This window comes from Nomascus leucogenys, chromosome X (assembly GCF_006542625.1).
Source record: "Nomascus leucogenys isolate Asia chromosome X, Asia_NLE_v1, whole genome shotgun sequence".
Lineage (NCBI taxonomy): Eukaryota > Metazoa > Chordata > Mammalia > Primates > Hylobatidae > Nomascus > Nomascus leucogenys.
Window position 1 is genome coordinate 13,024,634 of NC_044406.1, and position 22,616 is coordinate 13,047,249.

Below are 22,616 nucleotides of genomic sequence, written 5' to 3' on the forward strand. Positions count from 1 at the left end.
AAAGATCTCAAGGTTTAGGAGGAAGATCCTTCCTCGATAAGGGAAGGAAGGAGATGGTAACAGAAAAGAAGTAGCTGATATTTCACATTTACATTATCTCATTCAGTTCTCCCAATGAACCTGAGAGTTAGGTGAAGATATTTCTCCTTTTATAAGATGAGGAAATGGGAGCCCAGAGTAATTAAGTAGCCTACATAGGGTCATACAAATAGTATATAGTAGAGCCAGGATTTAAACCCAGTCCTTTTGGCCCTGAAGTTTATGATTTTTTCCATTATGTGATACTGTACTGGTAAAGGATGATGTTAGGAGGGAGGGCAACAGTTAAGAATTTCCTGATCCCTACCTCAAACAGGGCAGTTCAGCAGTGGTATCAAAGAAGCATGTAGCAGTGTTCCTCATTGGTGATTGTCATATTTTTGTCATAATATTCTCATTCTGTTGAGTGCTCTGGAGAGATAAACAGAATTGGCTTCTGATCTCATAGGCTTAGCTTAAACATTTGATTTAAATGAATTACTTTTTGAATGAATTACTTTTTGAAGCTGAAGAAATGAAGGCCGATTAACTGGGTTAAAATGCCTTAAAAGTTGTTCTGAATCAGATTTCCTGGGATGCCACTAAAAGTTCCTTACATAAAAATGGCTTATATTCTCATCAGTAGCATTCATTGAACATTTACTGAATGCCTACTATGTGCTCAGTACTATATTAAGTGCCAAGGGAACACTACAGTGAATCAGATAAAAGCCATGCCCTGTCCAGAGCAAACTAGAAAAGATTAGACACATAAAAATCGACCATAATACAACAAGATAAGGGTTATAGGGTTATAGGAATGCTAGGAAAGATGATATTCGTATAGGGAGAATCATGAAGAATTTCATCAATTAGGTATCATTTGGCTTTGGAGGATAAGATTTTTAACTTGGAAACAATTGTGTATATGTGTGTGTATCCTATCAGCCAATTCCATTATCGTAACTCCAAACATAGCATAGTTTCTTCTTAAAAATTATTAATGCAAAAATTTCTATTTCCAATTTGTCAGGGCCTAACAAGTTGGTGAACTTGTTATTCATTTCACAAAGTAGTAGAGGATTCAATTAACATGAGAGAAAGTCATCTTTAATTCTATTTTTGTTACTTCCTAAAAGGAAAGGATATGTCATTTAGGTTCATGAAAAATTCTCAAGTCTTTATATTTCAAAACTAATTCCAAATGGCATTCAAAATCATTTTCTTCTAAGGCTAAATGGCTCTTTATTTATTATTCACCCCAATCCCAAATAGCAAGAATCCCATGTTTTCCAGCAATTCTTTGATGACATTTTATTATAGCATAAATAGAAATATATGTAAATTATTCTTACAAATTGTTCTCAACCTGAAGATTCCATTTAGTCTCTGAGATCTTTAAAATAGGAAATGAAGCTTGTTACCACAAGCAAAGTGTTCTGAATCTCCCAAAACATAAACTGTTCACTTTAAGGTCACTATGATCCTGCAATGAACAAAAAAGCAGCAGTTCACTTGCATTAGAAAAGGCTTAGTAAAAATGCCCTCTCTGTGATGCTTGGTTGGGCATACACGTTTTGTTTCATCTGACATTTCTTGCAGAGTGACTCAAGAGCTTTTCAGCAAATTGTTTCTGACTTGTCCTTAATGCGTGATTTTCTTTTATTTAGCACCACAGTTTACCATCTACTTGTAGGTCATAATTAGTAGAAGACCAAGTATATACTAGACACATAATGGGTACTCAATAAATATTTGTTCATTTAATAAGCGACTGAGGATTTGTAACATGCAAATACACAGAATTCAGCAAATGTCTGCAAATTCAATTTTCTGATTAACAAACTCGACAAACGAGTATAAGTTCTATTATACTGCCATGTCTTCACCTAAAGTATTTCTTTCTTTTTTTGAGACGAAGTCTTGCTCTGTCGCCCAGGCTGGAGTGCAGTGGCGCAATCTCCGCTCACTGCAAGCTCTGCCTCCTGGGTTCACGCCATTCTCCTGCCTCAGCCTCCTGAGTAGCTGGGACTACAGGTGCCCACCACCATGCCTGGCTAATTTTTTGTATTTTTAGTAGAGATGGGGTTTCACCGTGTTAGCCAGGATGGTCTCGATCTCCTGACCTCATGATCCGCCAGCCTCGGCGTCCCAAAGTGCTGGGATTACAGGCATAAGCCACCGCGCCCGGCCCACCTAAAGTATTTCTAAATATTTTTTAAAATCCACACTCTTTGCTGAAACATGTCAGACTTTCTCATAAGAAAGTCATATGACCAAGAAATATTTTAATATGATACTAGCATTTGTTTGGTGAAGCAGAAGAGTAAACTGAAGCTCATTTCATTATTACATAAAATGTGATCTTTGTTAAATAAACTTTCTACTCATCCTGCAATTTTACCTTCTTTTTATAATTTAGTGGTTATCAGCTGGGGAGATTTTGTCTCACAGAGGACATTTGGCAATGTTTAGACACACTTCTGATTGTCACAACGGGGGCGTGGGGGATGTGGTGCTACTGGCATCTAGTGGGTAGAGGAGGGGGATGCTGCTACACACCATGCAATGCACAGAACAACTCCTAACAAAAAAGAATGATTTAGTCCAAAATGCCAATAGTCCCAAGGTAGAGAAAGCCTATTTTAAATAAAGAAGCTGGTTGCAATAATCTCAAATTCATGATGGCTACATGGGTTTTCCAGACATGAAGAATGTTTATGCATAATTCCCAGAAACAAGAAAGGTGTAAAAGGTGGTTGGGTCCTGCCAAGAAGTCCTGTAAAGCTAAGAAGAAAAAACAAAACAAAACAAAGTTTACAGAGAAAAGAGAATGGAAATAGGATAAGATGGGCATTATTTCAGTAAAGATTAGCATAGAGGATATTGGAAGATCTAAGTTGTAGTCTCCAAGATTTCAGTTTATATTAAAATGGGTTTGACAATGTATTTCCTACACAGACATATTTTTACAATCCAATGAATGCACAATAATGATAGTAATACTACTACCATTACTATAAATAATAGTAACTACGATCTATTAAGGAACCATTACATGCCTTCCATACATTATTACTAATTATCACAATTACCATCAAAGTAAGCATCATTATTTCTATTCTGCAGAATTAACAGGCTCAGAGAATTTTTGGCAGCTGTTTAAAGTTGACAGGTGGTAATAATCAGAGCTAGTGTTAAAGATAAAACAGACTAGTAGCCACCACACTTCAAATATATCTTTAAGTAGTATGACCCAAAGTCCAGGTTTTCTCAGGACTGTCCTGGTTTCTGCCTGATTTTCCTGTATAATTATTAATAGCACTCACTTTCTCTTAAAAGTGATCACTCTTCATGAGATGATGGATTCTCTCTTATCTCTTCTCTTTAAACTGTGGAGAAATCCACATCAGGCAAATACAGAAACTTGCTGGCATTCTCCAAGCCCTTTGACATGTATCTGAGCCATGTGTTTATTTGTCCATTTACTTATCCTTGTGTGGGAGCAGTTGACAACTGGTGGCCATTTGTGGGAAGGACTCACAGAAGATGCTATTTGGTTCTTGATATTTAAGCTACCTTAGGTGTTAATTAATTGCTTTGTCTAGAATTTTTTTTTTTTTCTGAGACGGAGTCTCACTCTGTTGTCCAGGCTGGAGTGCAGTGGCATGATCTCAGCTCACCGCAAACTCCACCTCCCAAGCTCAAGTGATTCTCCTGCCTCAGCTTCCTGAGTAGCTGGGATTACAGGTGCCTGCCACCATGCCAGGCTAATTTTTGTAGTTTTAGTAGAGACAGGGTTTCGCCATGTTGACCAGGCTGGTCTTGAACCCCTGACTTCAGGTGATCTGCCCACCTCTGCCTCTCAAAGTGCTGGGATTACAGGCGTGAGCCACCACAACCCATCTGTATGGCAATTTTCTAATTTCTATCAACATGGCTTGTCCAAAGCAAATGGTTTTGCTAGCTGTCTCACCAGGCTGTGGGAATCAGTAAACATCCAGCATGTTTACTTCTCTGAATGTTTTACCCTTTGCACAAACCTGGAATGTCAGCAAACAAGCTGAATGCAGTAAGACTGGTAAAACCATTTGAGTATGAGTTGAGCAGAAGAATCAATGATACATAATTTACGGTGAATTTTCAAGGAGATTAAAACAGCACAGTGGGTTAGATTGTGGGGCCATTTTTTTTTTTTTTTTTTTGAGACGGAGTCTTGCTCTGTCACCAGGCTGGAGTGCAGTGGCTGCAACCTCCACCCCACTGGGTTCAAGTGATTCTCCTGCCTCAGCCTCCCAAGTAGCTGGGACTACAGGCGCCTGCCACCATGCCTGGCTAATGTTTGTATTTATTTTTTTAGTAGAGATGGAGTTTTGCCATGTTGACCAGGCTGGTCCCAAACTCCTGACCTCAGGTGATCCACCCACCTTGGCCTCCCAAAGTGCTGGGATTCTAGACATGAGCCACCGCACCCAGCTTTTTTTGTTTGTTTTTGTTTTTGTTTGAGACGGAGTTTCACTCTTGTTGCCCAGGCTGGATTGCAATGGCACGATCTCGACTCACAGCAACCTCTGCCTCGATTGTGGGGCCATTTCTAATTACAATCATGACATTTAAAAAATTTCTCCATTCTTTCAGATTAAATGCCTTAAATTCTCCCTCATAAAGGGAGTGCCATGAAGAAAAGTCATTCCCTCTCCCTTGTGATCCTCCTATCCTCCAAGGCTTTCTCTTTCATGGGCATCAAAGCACCACGCAACGCAGGAAGCCATAATAAGAAACAGTGCTTACTCATGTTCAGATATCAAGGCTCTGACCCTTAACTCTACATCTTCCTGCTTCCTCTGTGTGCTTTATTTTCCCCCTTTGTCTATTGAGCTAATGGCAAGAATCTTTGTGCTAGACAAAATCTTTTTATTCTAAAGGAAATTTAATTTCTGTATATATCAAGCACATATATTTAATATTCCATTCCCATCCAAGGGCCACACATTAAAACAATTGTGGTACTTGAAGACACATTAAATTATTTATGAGAAATCGCAAAGTGAAAATGCCACTTTTTTCTATTTGTGACAAGAGAGAAAAATAATATCATTTCCATCTTGGAACTCAAAGATTTCCCTCTGTTCTCAAGTAGGCTTTTACCTTAAAAGGATGCTGGGAAATAACTAAGTAGAACTAACAAATAGTGACTAATTGTCTTGGTGTTACACAGGATACCCTGTTCTTTCCCAATGTTTATTTTTAAATAGAATCCATCATAATGCTTTTCAAAAAATAATATTTGGCCAGGTGTGGTGGTTCATGCCTATAATCCCAGCACTTTAGGAGGCTGAGGTGGGAGGACTGCTTGAACCCAGGAGTTCAAGACCAGGCTGGGCAACACGGTGAGACCCCCGTCTCTACAAACAATACAAATTTAAAAATTAGCTGGGCATGGCGGTGCATGCCTGTGGTCCTAGCTACTCGGGAGCCTGAGTCAAAAGAGCAAGGCTGCAGTGAGCTGTGGTAGTGTCACTGCAGTCTAGCCTGCAGGACAGGGAGAGACCCTGTCTCAAAAAAAAAAAGAATTAATAATAGTAACATTTATTGTTAACTTAGAAAGCTATGGTAAATACAAATATATATATATATACACACACACACACATAACATTAACAAGTGTTTTAAAATATAGTCATTATGAATAATAGAAAACATTTTTGTTATCTAGGTTTTGAATATGCAAAATACAGAAGTCTCATGTATGTTTATGAGCAATGTAAGTCATTATAATAACTGAGTCGTGTATATTAAGTATTTGTTGCCCATATTATCTGGCTTAGCCCTGTTTCACTTCCATATTACTTCCTAACGCTTTTGATAAATAGTGTTCTGATTCAGGCTTGATGGTTTTTCACCTGAGCCCACTCCAGTGCATCTGGCTCTGAGGCCATCATTTCCCATCCAGTCTTTCTGCTATGACTTTGTTCATGCTACAGAGCACAATATCAAACTCATTGTAGATAGTCCTACAGGCAGTCCCTATGCTCTTCCATGTCCATGGTCAGTCCTCACTTGCAGCTATGGAAAGACCGTGGAATTTATAATTCCTGCTGTTCTCTAGCCTCCTAGTCTGATTAGGAGCAGGGCCAGGCAAAGTTGGCTTACAGACCAAATCTGGCCTACCACGTGTTTTGTAAATAAAGTTTTACTGGAACACAGCCACACTCATTTATTTACATATTGTCTACAGCTATTTTCACTACAAAAGCAGAATTGAGTAGTTATGACAGAGGCCTTGTGGCCCACAAAGGCTAAACTATTTAATATCTGGCCCCTTAAAAAAATGATGTTGACTAGGGCACGGAGTTTTTAAGACAGCTCAGCCAGGAATTAGTAAGTTTGTCAAATCCAGTTACAAATAGAGCTTTTCACTCACATCCATAAGTTATATCTGCAGACTAGAGAACCATAAATTTAGTCTTAAACAGATAACTGGGAAAAGTTAAGCTGACTTTACTGATTTTCCTCTTCTATTGCCTCTCTATCCTAGGTACCTACTCTGCAGCCCAAATAGAAAATTTCTTCCTTGGCAGGAGCACAGAATTTTATAATAGCCCTTTGATTTCCTTTAGTCCTTTTAATAGTTCTATTGTTATCCTCTAACATATATATTGTTCAATAAGAATGTTTTAATTGAATTAATAAATGAAAAAATGTGGATCAGCATTTTCAAAGCTATGTTTTGCAGAATGCTTGCTATCTTTGAAAGGTGTTCCACAAAAAGGATGGTCTATCTAAAAAACAAAAAAATCTATGGTCAAATAAGTTTGGGAAATAATGACACACACTATTTTTTTTCAGGAACACCATAGTTCACATAGGTGTATTAAAGTTTTGGAGAAAGGGAGGGTGACATCAACAAAATGGCACAGTAGGAAGCTCAAGCTCTCAAAAAAGAGTAGAAACTGTCAGAACCAATTTTGTCAGAACTCTGGAAAACAATCAAAACTTTACAGCAACCAAATGTCCACAAAATCAAGAAAAAGGTAACTTCGAAATGGTAGGAAAGTTTTGTGGTATTTCCACTTGCCCTTGTCCCATTCCCTCCCTGGTATGGCAGTAGTTTTGGTTTAAAATTGGTACTAGCCTACACTGCTAGTATGGGACCCTGGTCCCTTGATCTGGAAGGAATAGACCAAACCTTATTCACAAATTATTTTGTGTGTCTGTTCTAACCTTTCTATAGGCTACCAGAAGGACAAATGCAAGGAGTTTATATTTGTTTTCTAGGGCTACCATAACAAAATACCACAGACTGAGTGGTTTAAACAACAGAAATGTACTTTCTCACAGTTCTGAAGGCCAGAAGTCCAAAATCCAGATGTTGACAGGTTTGCTTTCTTTTGAGACTTATCTCCCTGGCTTGTAGGTATCTGCCTTCTCACCACATTTTCACATGGTCTTTCCTCTGTATAAACACATCCCTGGTGTCTCTTTTCTCCTCTTCTCATACGGACACCAGTCATATCAGATTAGGGCCAACCCTCACTTAACTAACCCTTTATAGACCTTATCTCCAAATATGGTTACATTTTGAGGTACTGAGGGTTAAGGCATATGAATGTGGGGTGGACACAATTCAGCCTATGACAATGCTCATCTCCGTTTTTACCTAACTCAGGATGGAAACGCAGTTGAGTATTAATTAAAAAAATACTGCAAGTCAAACTAAAAATCTTAAAGGGCAAAATATTACAATTGAGATATACAATAGACCATCTAAAAACTTGGAAGTAAAACCTAGAGAGAGTTTCTTAGGGAAATTAGGACATTCAAAATCGACCATGCATATGGCAAATTTAGAAAGCCACTGCATTTTCAGGGAAATATGTGTGCTCAGAAAAGACCCGAGCAAACCCTTAGCTTTCACCTTGGGCTGATCCCTAGATTCAGTTCAAGCCCAGCTAATTGTTGAAGGGCTCTGGCATAGAGCCAATCTGCAAAGAGTGGGAGAGTTATGTTTTGTTTGCTTGGTTGGTTGGTTGGTTGATTGGTTGCTTTGTATTTTGGCTCCAGATATTCAAGAAAATCTCTCATAAAATTCTAGCTGAACACAGGCTGAGAAACAAAGACTATAGTGACCACACATGAGAAGGAATATTACAGTCTTTGCAGAAATAGTTTTGGAAAGTCACTAAGCAAATGGCCTACTATACCCTTCAACAATCAAAACATTCAGCAAACTCTAGAGAAGGTAGATAATTTTCAGTTACCAAATTATGATAAATATACAGTTTTCAACAAAAATCACAATGCATAAAAAGTAACAAGAAAGTATTGGCCAATTCAAAGGAACAAAATAAATTGATAGAAATTATCCCTGAGGAAGTTCAGACACTGGGCTTACTAAACAAGGACTTTAAAACAACTGTCTTAAATATGCTCAAACGTCTAAAGGAAAACAAAGACAAAGAATGAAAGGAAATCAGGAATATTATGTAGGAATAAAATGAGAATATCAATAAAGAAATATAAATTATAAAAAAATTCTGTATCTGAAAGGTAAAACAGAAATTGAAAATTCACTAGGGTAGTTTAACAGTAGGTTTGAGCAGGCAGAAGAAAGAGTCAGTTAATGAAGATAGGAAAACTGAAATTGTCAATTCTGAGGAGCAGAAAGAAAAAAGAATAAATGAAAGTAAACAGAGCCTAAGATACCAATGGGAACCCATCAAATAGACCAATATACACATTCTGGAAGTTCCAGAAGAATAAAGAGTGGAAAGAATATATGAATAAAAAAATTTTGAGAAATAATGGTTCCCACATTTTATGAAATATATAAATCTACAAATCCAAGAAGCACAGTAAGTTCCAAGTATGGTAAACCCAGAGATCCACACTGAGACATATTATAACCAAACTGTTGAAAGCCAAAAACAATGAGGACACTGTAATAACAGCAAGAGAAAAACAACTCATTACATACATGGGATCCCTAGTAAGACTATCAACTGGTTTCTCAGTGGAAACCTTAAGGGCCAGAAGACAATGGGATGATATATTTAAAGTGCTGAAAGAAAAAAAAAACTGTAACTCAAAGTTTATATCCAGCAAAACTGTCCTTAACAAATGAGGGAGAAATTATTACTAGACCAGCAAAAGCTGAGGGAGTTCATTACCACTTGGCCTATGAGAAATGAAAAAGGGAGTCCTTCAAGCTGAAATGAAAGGATGCTAAACAGTAAGTAGAAGTCTTATGAATAAATAAAGATCTCCAGTAAAAGTAAATGTATGGGCAAATGTAAAAACACTATTATTGTATTTGGAGTTTATAACTGCACTTTTATCTCCTACAGGACTTGGAAAGACAAATGCATAAAAATTATTAGTTGATTTTATTGTGCATGCAATAAAAAGATATAATCTGCAACAACAAAAACATAAAGGAGAGAGAATGGTGTTGTATAATAGTGGAGATATTGTATGTTATTGAAGTTAAGTTGGTATCATTTCTGACTAGGTTGTTATAAATCTAGATTGTTAAATGTAATTCCCATGGTAATCACAAAGAAAATATGTGAAAAGTTAACAAAAAAGGAAATGAAAAGAAAATCCAAATGGTTCACTACAAAAAAAATCAACTAAACATAAAAGAGGTCATAATAAAGGAAATGTAGGACATAAAAAACTATGAGATATTCAAAAAACAAAATGATAGAAGTAAGTCCTTCCTTATCAGTAATTACTTTAAATGTAAATGGATTAAACACCCTAATCAAAAGACATACATTGGCAGAATGGATAAAACAAACCATGATTCAACTATATGCTATCTACAAGAGACTCACTTTAGTTTCAAAGTCACAAGTAGGCTAACAGCAGAAGAATTGAAAAAGATATTCCATGAAATAGTAACCAAAAGAAAGCTGAGGCGGTATACTAATGTCAGACAAAATAGATTTTAAGTCAAAAATTGTTAAAAGAGACAAAGAATGACATTATATATGGAGAGAGATCTACAAAACATTGCTGAAAAAATCAAAGAAGACCTAAATAAATGGAAAGACATCCCTTATTAAGTCATGAGTAGGAAGACAATATTTTTAAGGTGTCATTACTACCCAAAGTTATCTACAGATTCAATGCAATCCCTGTCAAAATTCCAACAGCCTTTTTTGGCAGAAGTGGAAAACTCAATCCTCAACTTCATATTAAATTGCAAGGGGCCCTGAATAGTCAAAATAACCTTGAAAATGAAGAACAAAGCGGAAGAACTCACAATTCCTAACTTCAAAACTTAATACAAAACCACATTATCAAAACAGTGTCATACTGGCATAAGGATAAATACGTTGACCAATAGAATAAAATTGATAGTTCAGAAATAAACCCACATACCTATGGCCAATTGATTTTGACAGGGTTGGCAAGTCCATTTAATGAGGAAAAACCAGTCTCCTCAAGAAATAGTGTTGGGACTCGGCCGGGCATGGTGGCTCACGCCTGTAATCCCAGCACTTTGGGAGGCCGAGTCGGGCAGATTACCTGAAGTCAGGAGTTCGAGACCAACCTGGCCAACATGGTGAAACCCCATCTCTACTAAAAATACAAAAATTAGCTGGGCGTGGTGGCACACTCCTGTAATCCCAGCTACTTGGGGGGCTGAGGGAAGAGAATTGCTTGAGCCTGGGAGGCGGAGGTTGCAGTGAGCCAAGATTGTGCCACTGCACTCCAGCCTGGCCAACAGAGCAAGACTCTCTCAAAAAGAAAAGAAAAGAAAAGAAAAGAAAAGAAATAGTGCTGGGACAACTGAATTTCCACATGCAAAACAATGAAGTTGGACCTCTCTCATACCATAAACAAAAATTATCTCAAAATGAATCAATTACCTAAATGTAAGCATTAAAACCAAAAAGCTATTTTTTAAAATATAGGGGTAAATCTTCATTACCTTGGATTTGGCAATTGATCCTTGGATATGAAACCACAGCATAAGAAACAAAAGAAAAAATAGGTAAATTAAACTTTATCAAAACTAAAGGCCAAGTGTGGTGGCTCATGCCTGTAATCCCAGCACTTTGGGACGCCAAGGCAGGCAGATCCCTTGAGGTCAGGAGTTTGAGACCAGCCTGGCCAACATGGTAAAACCCCGTCCCTACTAAAAATACAAAAATTAGCCAGGCATGGTGGTGGGTGCCTGTAATCCCAGCTACTCAGGAGGCTGAGGCAGGAGAATCACTTGAACCTGGGAGGCAGAGTTTGCAGTGAGCCGAGACTGTGCCACTGCATTCCAGCCTGGGTGAAAGAGTAAGACTCCATCTCAAAAAAGAAAAGAAAAAAAAAACCCTAAAATTTTATGCATCAAAGGACATTATGAAGAAAGTGAAAAAACAATAAAGAAAATATTTTTAAATCATGTCTGAGGAGGGTTTAATATCCAGAATATGTAAAGAACTACAATTCAATAAAATGACAAAATACCCAATTCAAAAATGGGTAAAGGGCTTGAATAGATATTTATCCAAAGAAAATATACAAAGAGCCAGTAAGTACATGAAAAGATGCTCAATTTCATTACTCATTAGGGGAATGCAAATCAAAACCACAATGATACACCATTTCACACCTCCTAAGATGGCAATAATTTTAAAAATGGAAAATAAGTGTTGACACAGATGTGGAGAAATTGGAACTCTCATACATTGCTTGTGACAAAATGGTGCAGATGCTATGGTAAACAGTTTGGCAGTTCTTCGAAATGCTAAACGTGAAATTATCTTATGACCCAGCAATTCCACTTCTTAGTATATATCCAAAAGAATTAAAATCAGGGACTCAAACCTACTTGTATGTAAATATTCACTGCAGCATTATTCATAATAGCCAAAAAGATGAGAACAATCTGAAGTGTTCATTAACAGATGAATAATGTTTTATATATACATACAATGGAATATTCTTCTACCATGAAAAGGAATGAAATTCTGATACATGCTACAACATGGATGAACCTTGAAAACATGCTATAAAAGAAATCAGTCACAAAGGACAAATATTATACAGTTCCACTTACATTAAATATCCTAAATAGAGAAATTCATAGGGACAGAAAGTAGATTAGAGGTTACCAGAAGTGGCAGGGAGGGGAAAGGAAAAGTTATTTCTTAATGGTTACAGAGTTGTTATTTGGTGTGATTGAAAAGTTTTGGAAACAGACTGGTAATGGTTGCACAATATTGTGAATGCAATTAATGCCACTGAATATATATTTATATAAAACAAATAACATATGTGTTATATAACACACACACATATTTATATAAAACACCACGATTTAAAAACAATAAAATGCTTTGGGAAAATCTACATTAAAGAAACTACATAACTATTCAACAGTGCTTTCCAAACTTGTTTGACCTTAGAAGTTTTACAAATGGACTACAGTTAACATTTCAAAGGACATTTATGAAAGATAGAAACAAAGTACAAATGATCATAATTTTGAAAGGGAGAAAGATGGTCTGCAGTAGTAAGTTCCCCTTGTTAAAGTGCAGACTGCTTCAGCAGGGCTCAGATGGGGCCTGAGATTTGGCATTTCCAACAAACTCCTAGGTGATGCTGATGCTGCTGGTCCTCAGCCCACAGTTTGAGTAGCAGGGGATATATAATAGTACTATATATGAAGAATAGCACTATTCTTCATGATCCTGTTCCCTACCATAGCCAATTTGATCAACTGATCTGAAAGCAAAGATGTTAATGGATAATAATCAATAATTTATTATGCCTCCAATGTAGCATAGTTATAATTTTAAATGGGTTTCTAAGACAAATACCTTATTCCAAAGAAGATACTCTGAGCAAGTGATATATAGTAACAAAGAAGATCAATATGGGATGGGGATTGTCATACTTTGTGCTGGGGGCAGGTGAGGTGGAATTATTTTTTCAAATACATTTAAAGTATGCCAGATCTATGTCTTATTTCCATTATATTTGGATTGCATACTTGAATTATGGCCAGATCACTCTTTCTCATAAGAATAAGAGAAAAAATAAAGGAAAAATGAGAGCAAGAGAGAAAGGGAAGAGGGGAGCAGGAAGAAGAGGGAAGAAGGGAGATAGGAGACAAGGAACGAAGGATAGGAATGATAGTGCCATGAAAAACTAGATGTTTACATAATTCTTTTCACCAGTCAGATTCTCATTCAACTCATTTTTGAATATCATCACTTTGCTGATAAATCAATTAGATGGGGTTAACTAGTGTAAAATGTTTCCTTCTATAGTTTACAGAACACATTCATTCACTGGTGATCACATCTAAGAACATGTCCCTGTCAATCAGAACACCTGAGCAGACTATTGTGCTAAATGCAGATGAAAGGTTGTGCTGACACCTGCTAGGATAACTCCTAAAAGTGGGGAAAAAAACAGTTATCTACAATTCAACCCAAAGAACTTGCAGGTCAACTTCCACATTTAGGTAGCTTATATCACTAGGATAATTGTATTGGCCTCAGGCATTTTATCCCTGTAGTTAAAAAAAATGTCCTTAAAGTTAGGCAATTTCTGCCTCTTATAAACTCTGCGACCTTGGGAAAATTAATGATCTTTATGCCTCAATTTTTCTCATCTGAGAAATGGAGGTAATGATAATTATTGAAGAATGAAATAAGACATTCACTGGCACACAGCAAGGTTCAAATATATGTCAGTTCTTAGTATATGCGTGTGCTAATCCCTCATCAAAAAACTTTTTTTCTTTATAAGGTTTTATATAGAAATGCAAATGAACCTTGAAGCAAAATGCCCAAAATTGAAAAAGTCAGATGTAAAGGATTAAGAAAGGTACAAACCAATGTAAAATACCATGGTTAGCAGGCCAGGAGGGCAACAGGATATTATGAAATGAGGGAAGTGCAACAAAATGGTTGAAAGTTTAGGTTTTTGGAATCAGAATGATGAGACACTGAGTCTCAGCTTTTCTAATTACTGTGATGTGACTTCAAGCAATTTAACCTCTCTAACACCATGTTTCCTCATCTGTAAACATTTACTAGGGCAATAAACAGGTTCTTCTTTTGTGAGAATCACACTAGATAATTTTTTAAATGCACTTAGCACAGTGCAGCAATATATGGTAACTTAAAAATTATTTTGACTTCCAGCAACATACTCATAATGCCACTTATCAGGAAAGATAAAAACGAATATATAATGCTATGACCCAGCTTTCTAAATGTTTCCAAGCCAGTTGGGTAGGCTAGACAAGCAGAAAATGTACAAGACAACCAATGTTTAAATTTTCAAATTTCTGCTTTTAAATGACATTTCTCTTTTTCCTGTTTATTTTTCCCAACATTCTTTTTTTTTTTAATCTATCTTGCATATAAGAATTCAGGAAAGTTTTGCACCTTGAACTGGATGATCTCAAAGGAAATATTTCATTGTGGAGAGAAGGGGAAACAGCAAACATATATAATTTCTTGTGACTTGCCTCTGCCTTGTCTAATTTATTTCTCATTAGCAGAAAAATGTTTGTTACAAAATAGAATTTTATAGCCAAGAAAGAGAAAGTATCTATTTTGCTTTGTTTTGAGTAATCAAAAAAGAAAAACAAAATCAAGCAGAGTAGAAAGTGACCATGGAGAAGAATTCATCATGGCAGATGCTGACATAAGAGGGGCCGGGACAAATTAAAAATACTTGGAGCATTTCAAAGATGTCTACTGAAAATTGTTTTGGTAATATGGTGGTGCCTGTTATTCTGTGCCTGCAAATATATTTTTTAAAATCACAATTACATTTCAAAAGGTAGACTTAAGGAGGGCTACAAGGGGCCCTCTCAAATGAATGAGTTAAAGAGGCGAACGAAGAGAAAAACACATTGATGGTCCTGGTTTGCATCTATCAAAATTCATTAGTAATAAGTATCCAAACTATTTTAAGTATAAATCCTGTTATACAAAAGTATGCATAAGAACACACTTGTACTTTCATTAGGAAAAGAGAGTTCTGAGGGTTATAAGTTGTTTTTCAAGGATAATAGAACTCAGTACATTTCTTTTCATATCCCCACTGCAGAAGATTACACAGACATGAGCAAACACATAAAAAAATCAGTTACTGTTTCGTTAAAAATAGAAAAATTAGTTATGTTTCAAAGAATAACAACACATCTCTTTTACCACAACTCCTTGCTCCTTGCTCCTTCTTTTACCAAAAGATTTTGCCTGGGGAGTTAAATTAGCCATTGTACCCCAAATTTCCTCATTTCTAGAACCCGACATGGACTTCTGAAGGAGTTTAAAAATGCAGTGTTTAAGTGCTGCCATAACTTGTGTTTTCACTGCCTTTGAGGGAGGCCTCAAGCCAAATTCCTCTTCTTTCAGATCCTACAGATTTGTTGGGTACTGAGCCAACTAGGGTGTTTCTTGCACTGGGCTGCTGATCCTTTGTTGCATGAAGACATACACATTTCTACAGGAGAAGGCAGCAAGTAAATAGATAGTTCATGGCAATATTAGCTCAGAAAGCATTAGGAGAAAATTCCACAAAGGCAGTAAATATCTTCCCCAGCAAAATGTTAAGCAGGGAATCATCAGACAGTGATTTACCTACTGACAAAAGGTAAGAGAAAAAGAGAACTACAGTCAGGCTAGTCACTGGATCTCTGGAGATAAAAATGGACTCTTATTTTGTTCAAAGCACATCTAGGATGCAATAATCCTTACTTTACACCATATTTACTAAGGTAACAATATGGACATAAATTGACATTTCTGTTTGTGTTTATGTCTTAAGTTAATTTTCTTTGTTATATTTCTGTACATCATTTTTCATTGGTGGTCAGAGGATATAAAGAAGGAGTGGGGTAAATTCAGAGGTGTCAAGAAAATCAAAGTAACCTGCTGATTTAAAGAATGTCATACAAAAGGAGGTGGATGTTTCTGACTCATCCATAACTCAAAATGCAGCTCCATTTTGACCTCATGACCAGGCTATTTCATCACTACAAGGCAACCGCTGTTGATGTCTACAATGTTGATGATCCTAAGGTCAAAAATAAAGCCACCACCCAAAAGGCTACTTTAATAGAAACTTATGACAATGAATTTAGTTCAATAGTTTTCAGCTTATATTTTCCAAATCCAAAACTCTTCAGGGTAAGTTGCCATTGCTTAACAGCCATTATCCAAAATACAAATGGGAATGTTATCATTATGCACCTCTGGGTAAAACTTTTTTTTGCAATTTCACCATCATTTTAATTTTATTCAAATCTCTAGCCAATTGCACAGATGTTAATGGAGCTGTATTTTTGCTTCAATGCCTATTGCAATATTCTCATTGCATTCTGCAGGTCCTCCAGTAAACGTTACTTGCAATATTTTTATCAACAGTTTTGGATCAGTCACAGAAACGACCATGGTAAGTGCTGCAATGCCACTGGCAAGAGAAAGACATGACTCAATCATGCTGTGAACACAAACTGTCAAATTTTCTATTGTTCAACTTGCAGGGCCTCCTGTAAATGTTACCTGCAACATATTTATCAACAGCTTTGGGTCAATAGCAGAAACTACAATGGTGAGTGGGACTGAGCATTGAAGCCATCGTGTGAAGGAATGGGATGTGGGATTGAAGTGCACTGTGGCATATTTGTGAGACATTTACTGAGTGCCAATTTCCAACTTTGCTCGCCTATGAAAAGCAATAATTTATACTACTTTATTTTGTAAAGTCATTTATCAAGTGTTCATTACTCAATATTCAGTAATCTTATATCCATCATGCCAGAGAAATTTTTAAAACATTTGATGTTTTAATGGTTTTCTGTAGAATTATCCACAATAAATATGATGCATAGTTATGGATATTTAAATAGGTGCATCCCCAATGCTTCGGAAGTACAAATTTCAAAGTTTGAGAGATGTAATAATATAGCCAGTGTTTTACATGTAATGGAACTTTTAAGATAGTCGAGCCTCCCTTCGATGCCACATTCAAGATATATTCCAAAGGGTTGAACTTAGGAAAATACATACACACACAATTTTGTTGGCAAGAGAAAGTAGTCCCAAGTCCATAACAATTATACCACATGCATGCCTTTTCGAAAAAAAAAAAAAAACACCCGTAAACTTAAAGCTAATTAGAAGCTCATTATACAGTATGAGTAAACATGTTTCATATATGTGAAAAAGATTTCAGATACTATAAAATCTACCAGTGCATTTTTTTTTTTTTTGAGACAGACTCTCTCTCTGTCACCCTGGCTGGAGTGCAGTGGCACAATCTCGGCTTACTGCAACCTCTGGCTCCCAGGTTCAAGCGATTCTTCCACCTCAGCCTCCTGAGTAGCTGGGATTACAGGTGCATGCCAACCATGCCCAGCTAACTTTTGTATTTTTGTAGAGAAAGGGTTTGACTATCTTGGCCAGGCTGGTCTTGAACTCTTGACCTCAGGTGATCCGCCCACCTTGGCCTACCAAAGTGCTGGGATTACAGGCGTGAGCCACCACAGGATCTCACTCTTCTGCCCAGGTTGGAGTGCAGATCATGGCACACTGAAACTTCAAACTCCTGGGCTCAAATGATACTCCTGCCTCAGCCTCCCAAGTAGCTAGGACTATAGGTGCACACCACCACATCTGGTCAATTAAAAAAAAAATTGTGGAGGCAGGATCTCACTATATTGCCCAGGCTGTTCTCAAATTCCTGGCCTCGAGCAATCCTCCTGCCTCAGCCTCCCAAAGCACCAGCATTAAAGGCATTAACTACTACACCCGGGCTTCTCCCAACACTCTTCATAAATGTCATGGTCATGTTACCTGTGACATAGCCTATTGGATCATTAGTCTTACCCCACAGAGTTCTAGGCTACAGCATGGAGGTTGCATTTTGGGTGAGATATTTTCTTGGTCCCCATATTATTTACTTTAAGTCTCAAATCAATTGGCAGGGTCTAATTTGCATTACTATGTAAAGTTTACAACCATTCATTTGATAAAACCAAAATCAAGTGTAATTGAGTTTGACTAAGTATTATGGTGCCTGATGTCCTAAAAATAATAAGCATAATGCCATTGAGAAGTAAAAAAAAAAAGGTTTCCTTGTTTATATGAATTTTCTCTTTTTGGCAACTAACATCATGTTTAATAAATTACTGTACTTTGTGGTGTCCTTCATGTTAGGAAGAATTAATTTACCACTTTTTTTCCACTGGCAAAATTAGACATAATTCAACTCCATTACCCATTTTGATATTATTCTGAAACATTATTACCCAGAAATGAGACTTGTGAGGCTTTGACAAGATGTAGTGCATTTAAAAATTTACCTAAATAGGATAGTTTTGATACGGTTATTAAATGACTCATAATAAAAGCTAAACATAGAAAGAGTATATCAACTCCCGGGTTGACATTCAGTTTCTGTCTCTCCCCTCTTGGCTTTATCATAATAAGAGAGGGGGCAAAGCTTCCAGTAGCCCAAATCACTGTCACCAGCTTTACACGATGGCATTTAATGACAATATTTGCACGACCTAATGCTGATTGCATTAATTAGACTCCCATGTTGCTTTGATTAAATCTCCTCATTGCATCATATTCTCAATCAAAAATGTAAATGTACACCTTTTCGATGTTCATTAATGCAAAAACAGCTAAACATCTAAAGAGATTAAAATGGAAGCTATGGATATCCTTGTTTTCTGCTATCTTTAACAGCTACTGAAAGTTTAATAAATGGGCTGCTCAGGTACTTCCTGGCCACTTATTTGGTGACCTTTGTCATGCTTCCTATCAGAAAATTTGGAAACTGTTGCTCAAGGGTAACATACACAGCCTGTCTATTCTGCTGTATAACACAGATTGAATTGCATGGTTAGAAGACTGATGTATATTGTGCTTCTTTTGTTTTACTTCTTAGTTTTGATATAATGACAAACTTCATTTGCTTTAAAAATATATTTTGTTTTATTCAATTTTGGCTTTGGTGCAAAACTACAGAAAATATTTTTTGGAACTCTATCATGCTTGTCAAAGAAGAAATCCTCAGGCCACCTAGGGTAGGGATTGGCAAAGTTTTTCTGTAAAAGGCCAGACAGTATACTTAAGACTTTGAGAGCCAGATAGTCTCTGTCACAACTATGTGATTCTGCCCTTTTGGCATGAAAGCAGCCATAAACAATAATAAGCAAATAATTGTGGCAGTGCACCAATAAAGCTTTACTTACAAAAACAGGCCAAGGCCCAAGTTAGCAAATAGGTGTGGTTGTGTGCCAATAAAGCTTTATTTACAAAAACAGGCTGAAGCCAAATTTGGGCCACAGACCATAGGTTGCCAGCCCCAGATTTAGGGCATCAATATTTAAGTGGATGCATAATAAGAATGTGAAAATTGCTCCAACAAGAAAGGGCCTCACCTTCCAAGATAATTGAGGCCCTGCCTGGGACTCCACCTGGTACACCAGTCTTAATTAGCTCAGGCTGTGATAACAAAGTATTGATTGGTTGGCTTATAAACAACAGAAATTTATTTCTAACAGTTCTGCAGACTGGAAGTGTGCGATCAGGGTACTAGCATGGTCAGGTTCTGATGAGAACTCTATTTGGTTTACAGACTGCCGACTTCCTCTGGTATTCTCACATGGTAGAAAGAAAATTATCTGGGGCAGTAATCCCCTTCATGAGTGCTCTAACCTTACGACCTCATCACCACCCAAAGGACCTGCTTCTACCCTCCAATACTATCACATTGGAGGTTAGAATTTCAACATATGAATTTTGAGAGGACACAAACATTCAGTCCATTGCACACCCAAAGTGTCATCACAGCCCAAGCTTTCTTTACCATACTTCTAAGATTTTACCATCCATGAATTTACTGATAGTTTCACAAAATTTGACTCAGAAAAATTGGTCAAAAAAATTAAACAGAAACAGATTCTTCCCTGAACTGTCTTTAATTGTAGTCAGAATCCTTAGCTTTATGCACAGTGATGAGGTCATTAAGGACAATGATTGGTGCTATTTTCTGGGGTAATAGTTTTGATTTCTCTATATTTTCTGGAATAAATTATGTCCAAGAATGCCTCAGAATTTTGTTTCTAAACCTGTTGACTTTCCTCTCTTCCCTTACACTTCACTCTCACCCCATTATCCGAATAGCATTATTAAAAGTTTTACTTTGGGGTATTTGTTCCCAACTAAAAGGCAATGATTATATATTTCAAGAAGTCAACATGGCTTTCTTTGTTGCTATCCAGTCTGCCCTTCCTATGGTTAATGAAGTCCCACTAATTTATTGTAGGTATTGCCTGCCCACAAAGTATATTGCTTACAGACCCAATACCAATTCTCACTCTGACATGTTAGTGTCAGAGATGTGTACTCACAGGACAACACATTTGTGTTACTCTAAGGAATATTTTTATGTATCATTATTTTTATGGATATATTATTCAAAAATGCATTTTTGTTCATTAAGACACACAGATATCTGTTAGTGGTCATTGCTAGTTGCCCCAGCATTAAGAGTATTCACTGGAACAATTTTGTGTGGTCCCAAAGACTTAGATGACTAATAAGGAGAAAATGATAAGATAGGTTATATTCTGTTTTTGAAATGTGAGTTTACCATTTTCTTTTATTTTTCTGTTTTCTTTAGTTTCTGATGGCAAGTGAATTTACAGGATGGGGAGTAGATTTGTAACCCCTATTTCCTGATATAAAGGCATAGTTTGAGAATTTTAGTAATGTCAGTAAAGGTCAAGGGTGCTTTCATACCATCTGTATATAGCTTTCCCACAAGTTTGGGCCATCAGAAAATAGAGAAAAGATGTCTCTTCCCAGCTTCCAAATGACTCCCTGGAAGGATGTAGGTAGATAGTGTGTGATTTGGACATATGGATGCTGGAACACTATCCATGACACAGCAGTGGATCCTAGTCTGCTCCTTATTTAACAGATAGGAGAGTGAACTCAAAGTGTACAAAATGTGTCTGCTCAGAGAACATCGCCAGAATATAATTCTAGCTCCCTCAAATCCTTCCCCAAAACAGACATTTCACATGCTTTGCTGGTTACTTCTGCAGAATGAAGAGTTGTTTTATCTCCAATCTGAAATCACATTCCTGAAGAACTCAGATTAAGAAGATACACAGCCCCTTATTAGAATGCATGTTGTGCTATAACTGCTGAAATGAGACTATGGGTCCCCTTTCATTCTATAGCTGCATAAACAAGTTATAAGAAGATGCTAAGTTATCAGGGATAGCAGGTAGCTACATTTCTTATTTTTGACTTCTTAAGGAAGAATCAAGAATCTATTACAAGCCTGACTTTTTTTTTTTAAATGGAGTCCCCTCTGTTGTCCAGGCTGGAGTGCAGTGGTGCAATCTCTGCTCACTGCAACCTGCGCCTCCTGGGTTCAAGCAATTCTCCCACTTCAGCCTCCTGAATAGCTGGGTCTACAGGCATGCACCATCACACCTGGCTAATTTTTGTATTTTTAGTAGAGACAGTGTTTCACCATGTTGGCCAGGCTGGTCTCGAACTCCTGACCTCAGGTGATGCACCCACTTCAGCCTCCCAAAGTGCTGGGATTACAGGCATGAGCCACAGCACCTGGCCCAAGTCTGACATTTTAAAAACAAATATATTAGGTGACCTTGGTCTCTAAATTAGCAGTGCAATGGTAAAGCCTCAATTTATCATAAAGTAACTGCCCCCTATAACTTCAAACTCAAGGTTAGCTTTCCCATATTAAAGCTTGCACAGACTTGAGATTAGGCCTACTTTGGGCACTCTTCCCAAGAGCTACTGCCTCCAAAATGCTCTATGAACTTGATCATCAGGATGAATGTATTTGAAAATAAGTCATGGGAATTTGTATAGTTTAGTAAATAGGTAAGAAAACAAAAACAAAAACTGTATTGAAGCTTTTTTCCATACACCCTGATCTTTACAACTTAATTATTTTTTTCCCTTTTGATCCTGGGGGAATTCGCCCAAACTTGCCATCCTGAAATGGTCTCCAGAGTACAGTGACTCCCAGTAGAGTGACCAACTATCCCAGTTTGCCTAAACTGAGGAAGTTCCCTGGATGTGAGAGTTTTGGGGCCAAAATTGGGAAGTTCTCAGGCAAACCAGGACAAGTTAGTCGCCATTAGAGTAACGTAAGCAGCGACCAAAAATCCAGTTGCCAAATATGTGGAGATGGAGCAAGTAAGGGTAAAAAATGTAAAGGAAAGAGAGTAATAATGAATTAGTATATATCACACTTGTGGTCACAAGAAGCAATAGTGGATAACTACTAGCTCTGAAACCACAGACTGGCTTGGTTAGGGAATACTGTTGAAGCCTCAATCGGAGTCCAGATTATCAAGTGAAGTAGTACTTTCAATGAACCTAAGGTCTTTGAGTAGAAGTTCCCAGGAGAGCAGTCACTGCCCCCAAGCTATTCATTAGCACAGAAGAAAATTCCCAGACCAAATGGGAATGCCAGGGGTGTACCTAAGGCTCCCACAGTGTTCCGATTGAGAACGTGAAACATCTGTTTGGATGAAGCATCAAGTTGGCTAGTGTAGATACAAC

General features: G+C 37.2%; 1 protein-coding gene across 3 annotated transcripts in view; it reads left to right on the forward strand.

The window, feature by feature from the left end:
• Positions 1-22,616, forward strand: part of GLRA2 (glycine receptor alpha 2) — a 215,986-nt gene that overhangs the window by 26,946 nt on the left and 166,424 nt on the right. Inside the window, exons 3-4 of one of the 3 annotated variants that reach the window (XM_030807420.1) lie at positions 16,376-16,443; positions 16,535-16,602. In XM_030807420.1, the coding sequence (XP_030663280.1) occupies positions 16,600-16,602 (3 nt within the window). In that variant the 5' untranslated portion in view covers positions 16,376-16,443; positions 16,535-16,599. The remainder of the gene's footprint in view (positions 1-16,375; positions 16,444-16,534; positions 16,603-22,616) is intronic. The other 2 variants (XM_003261062.2, XM_003261063.2) reach the window with 2 other exon arrangements.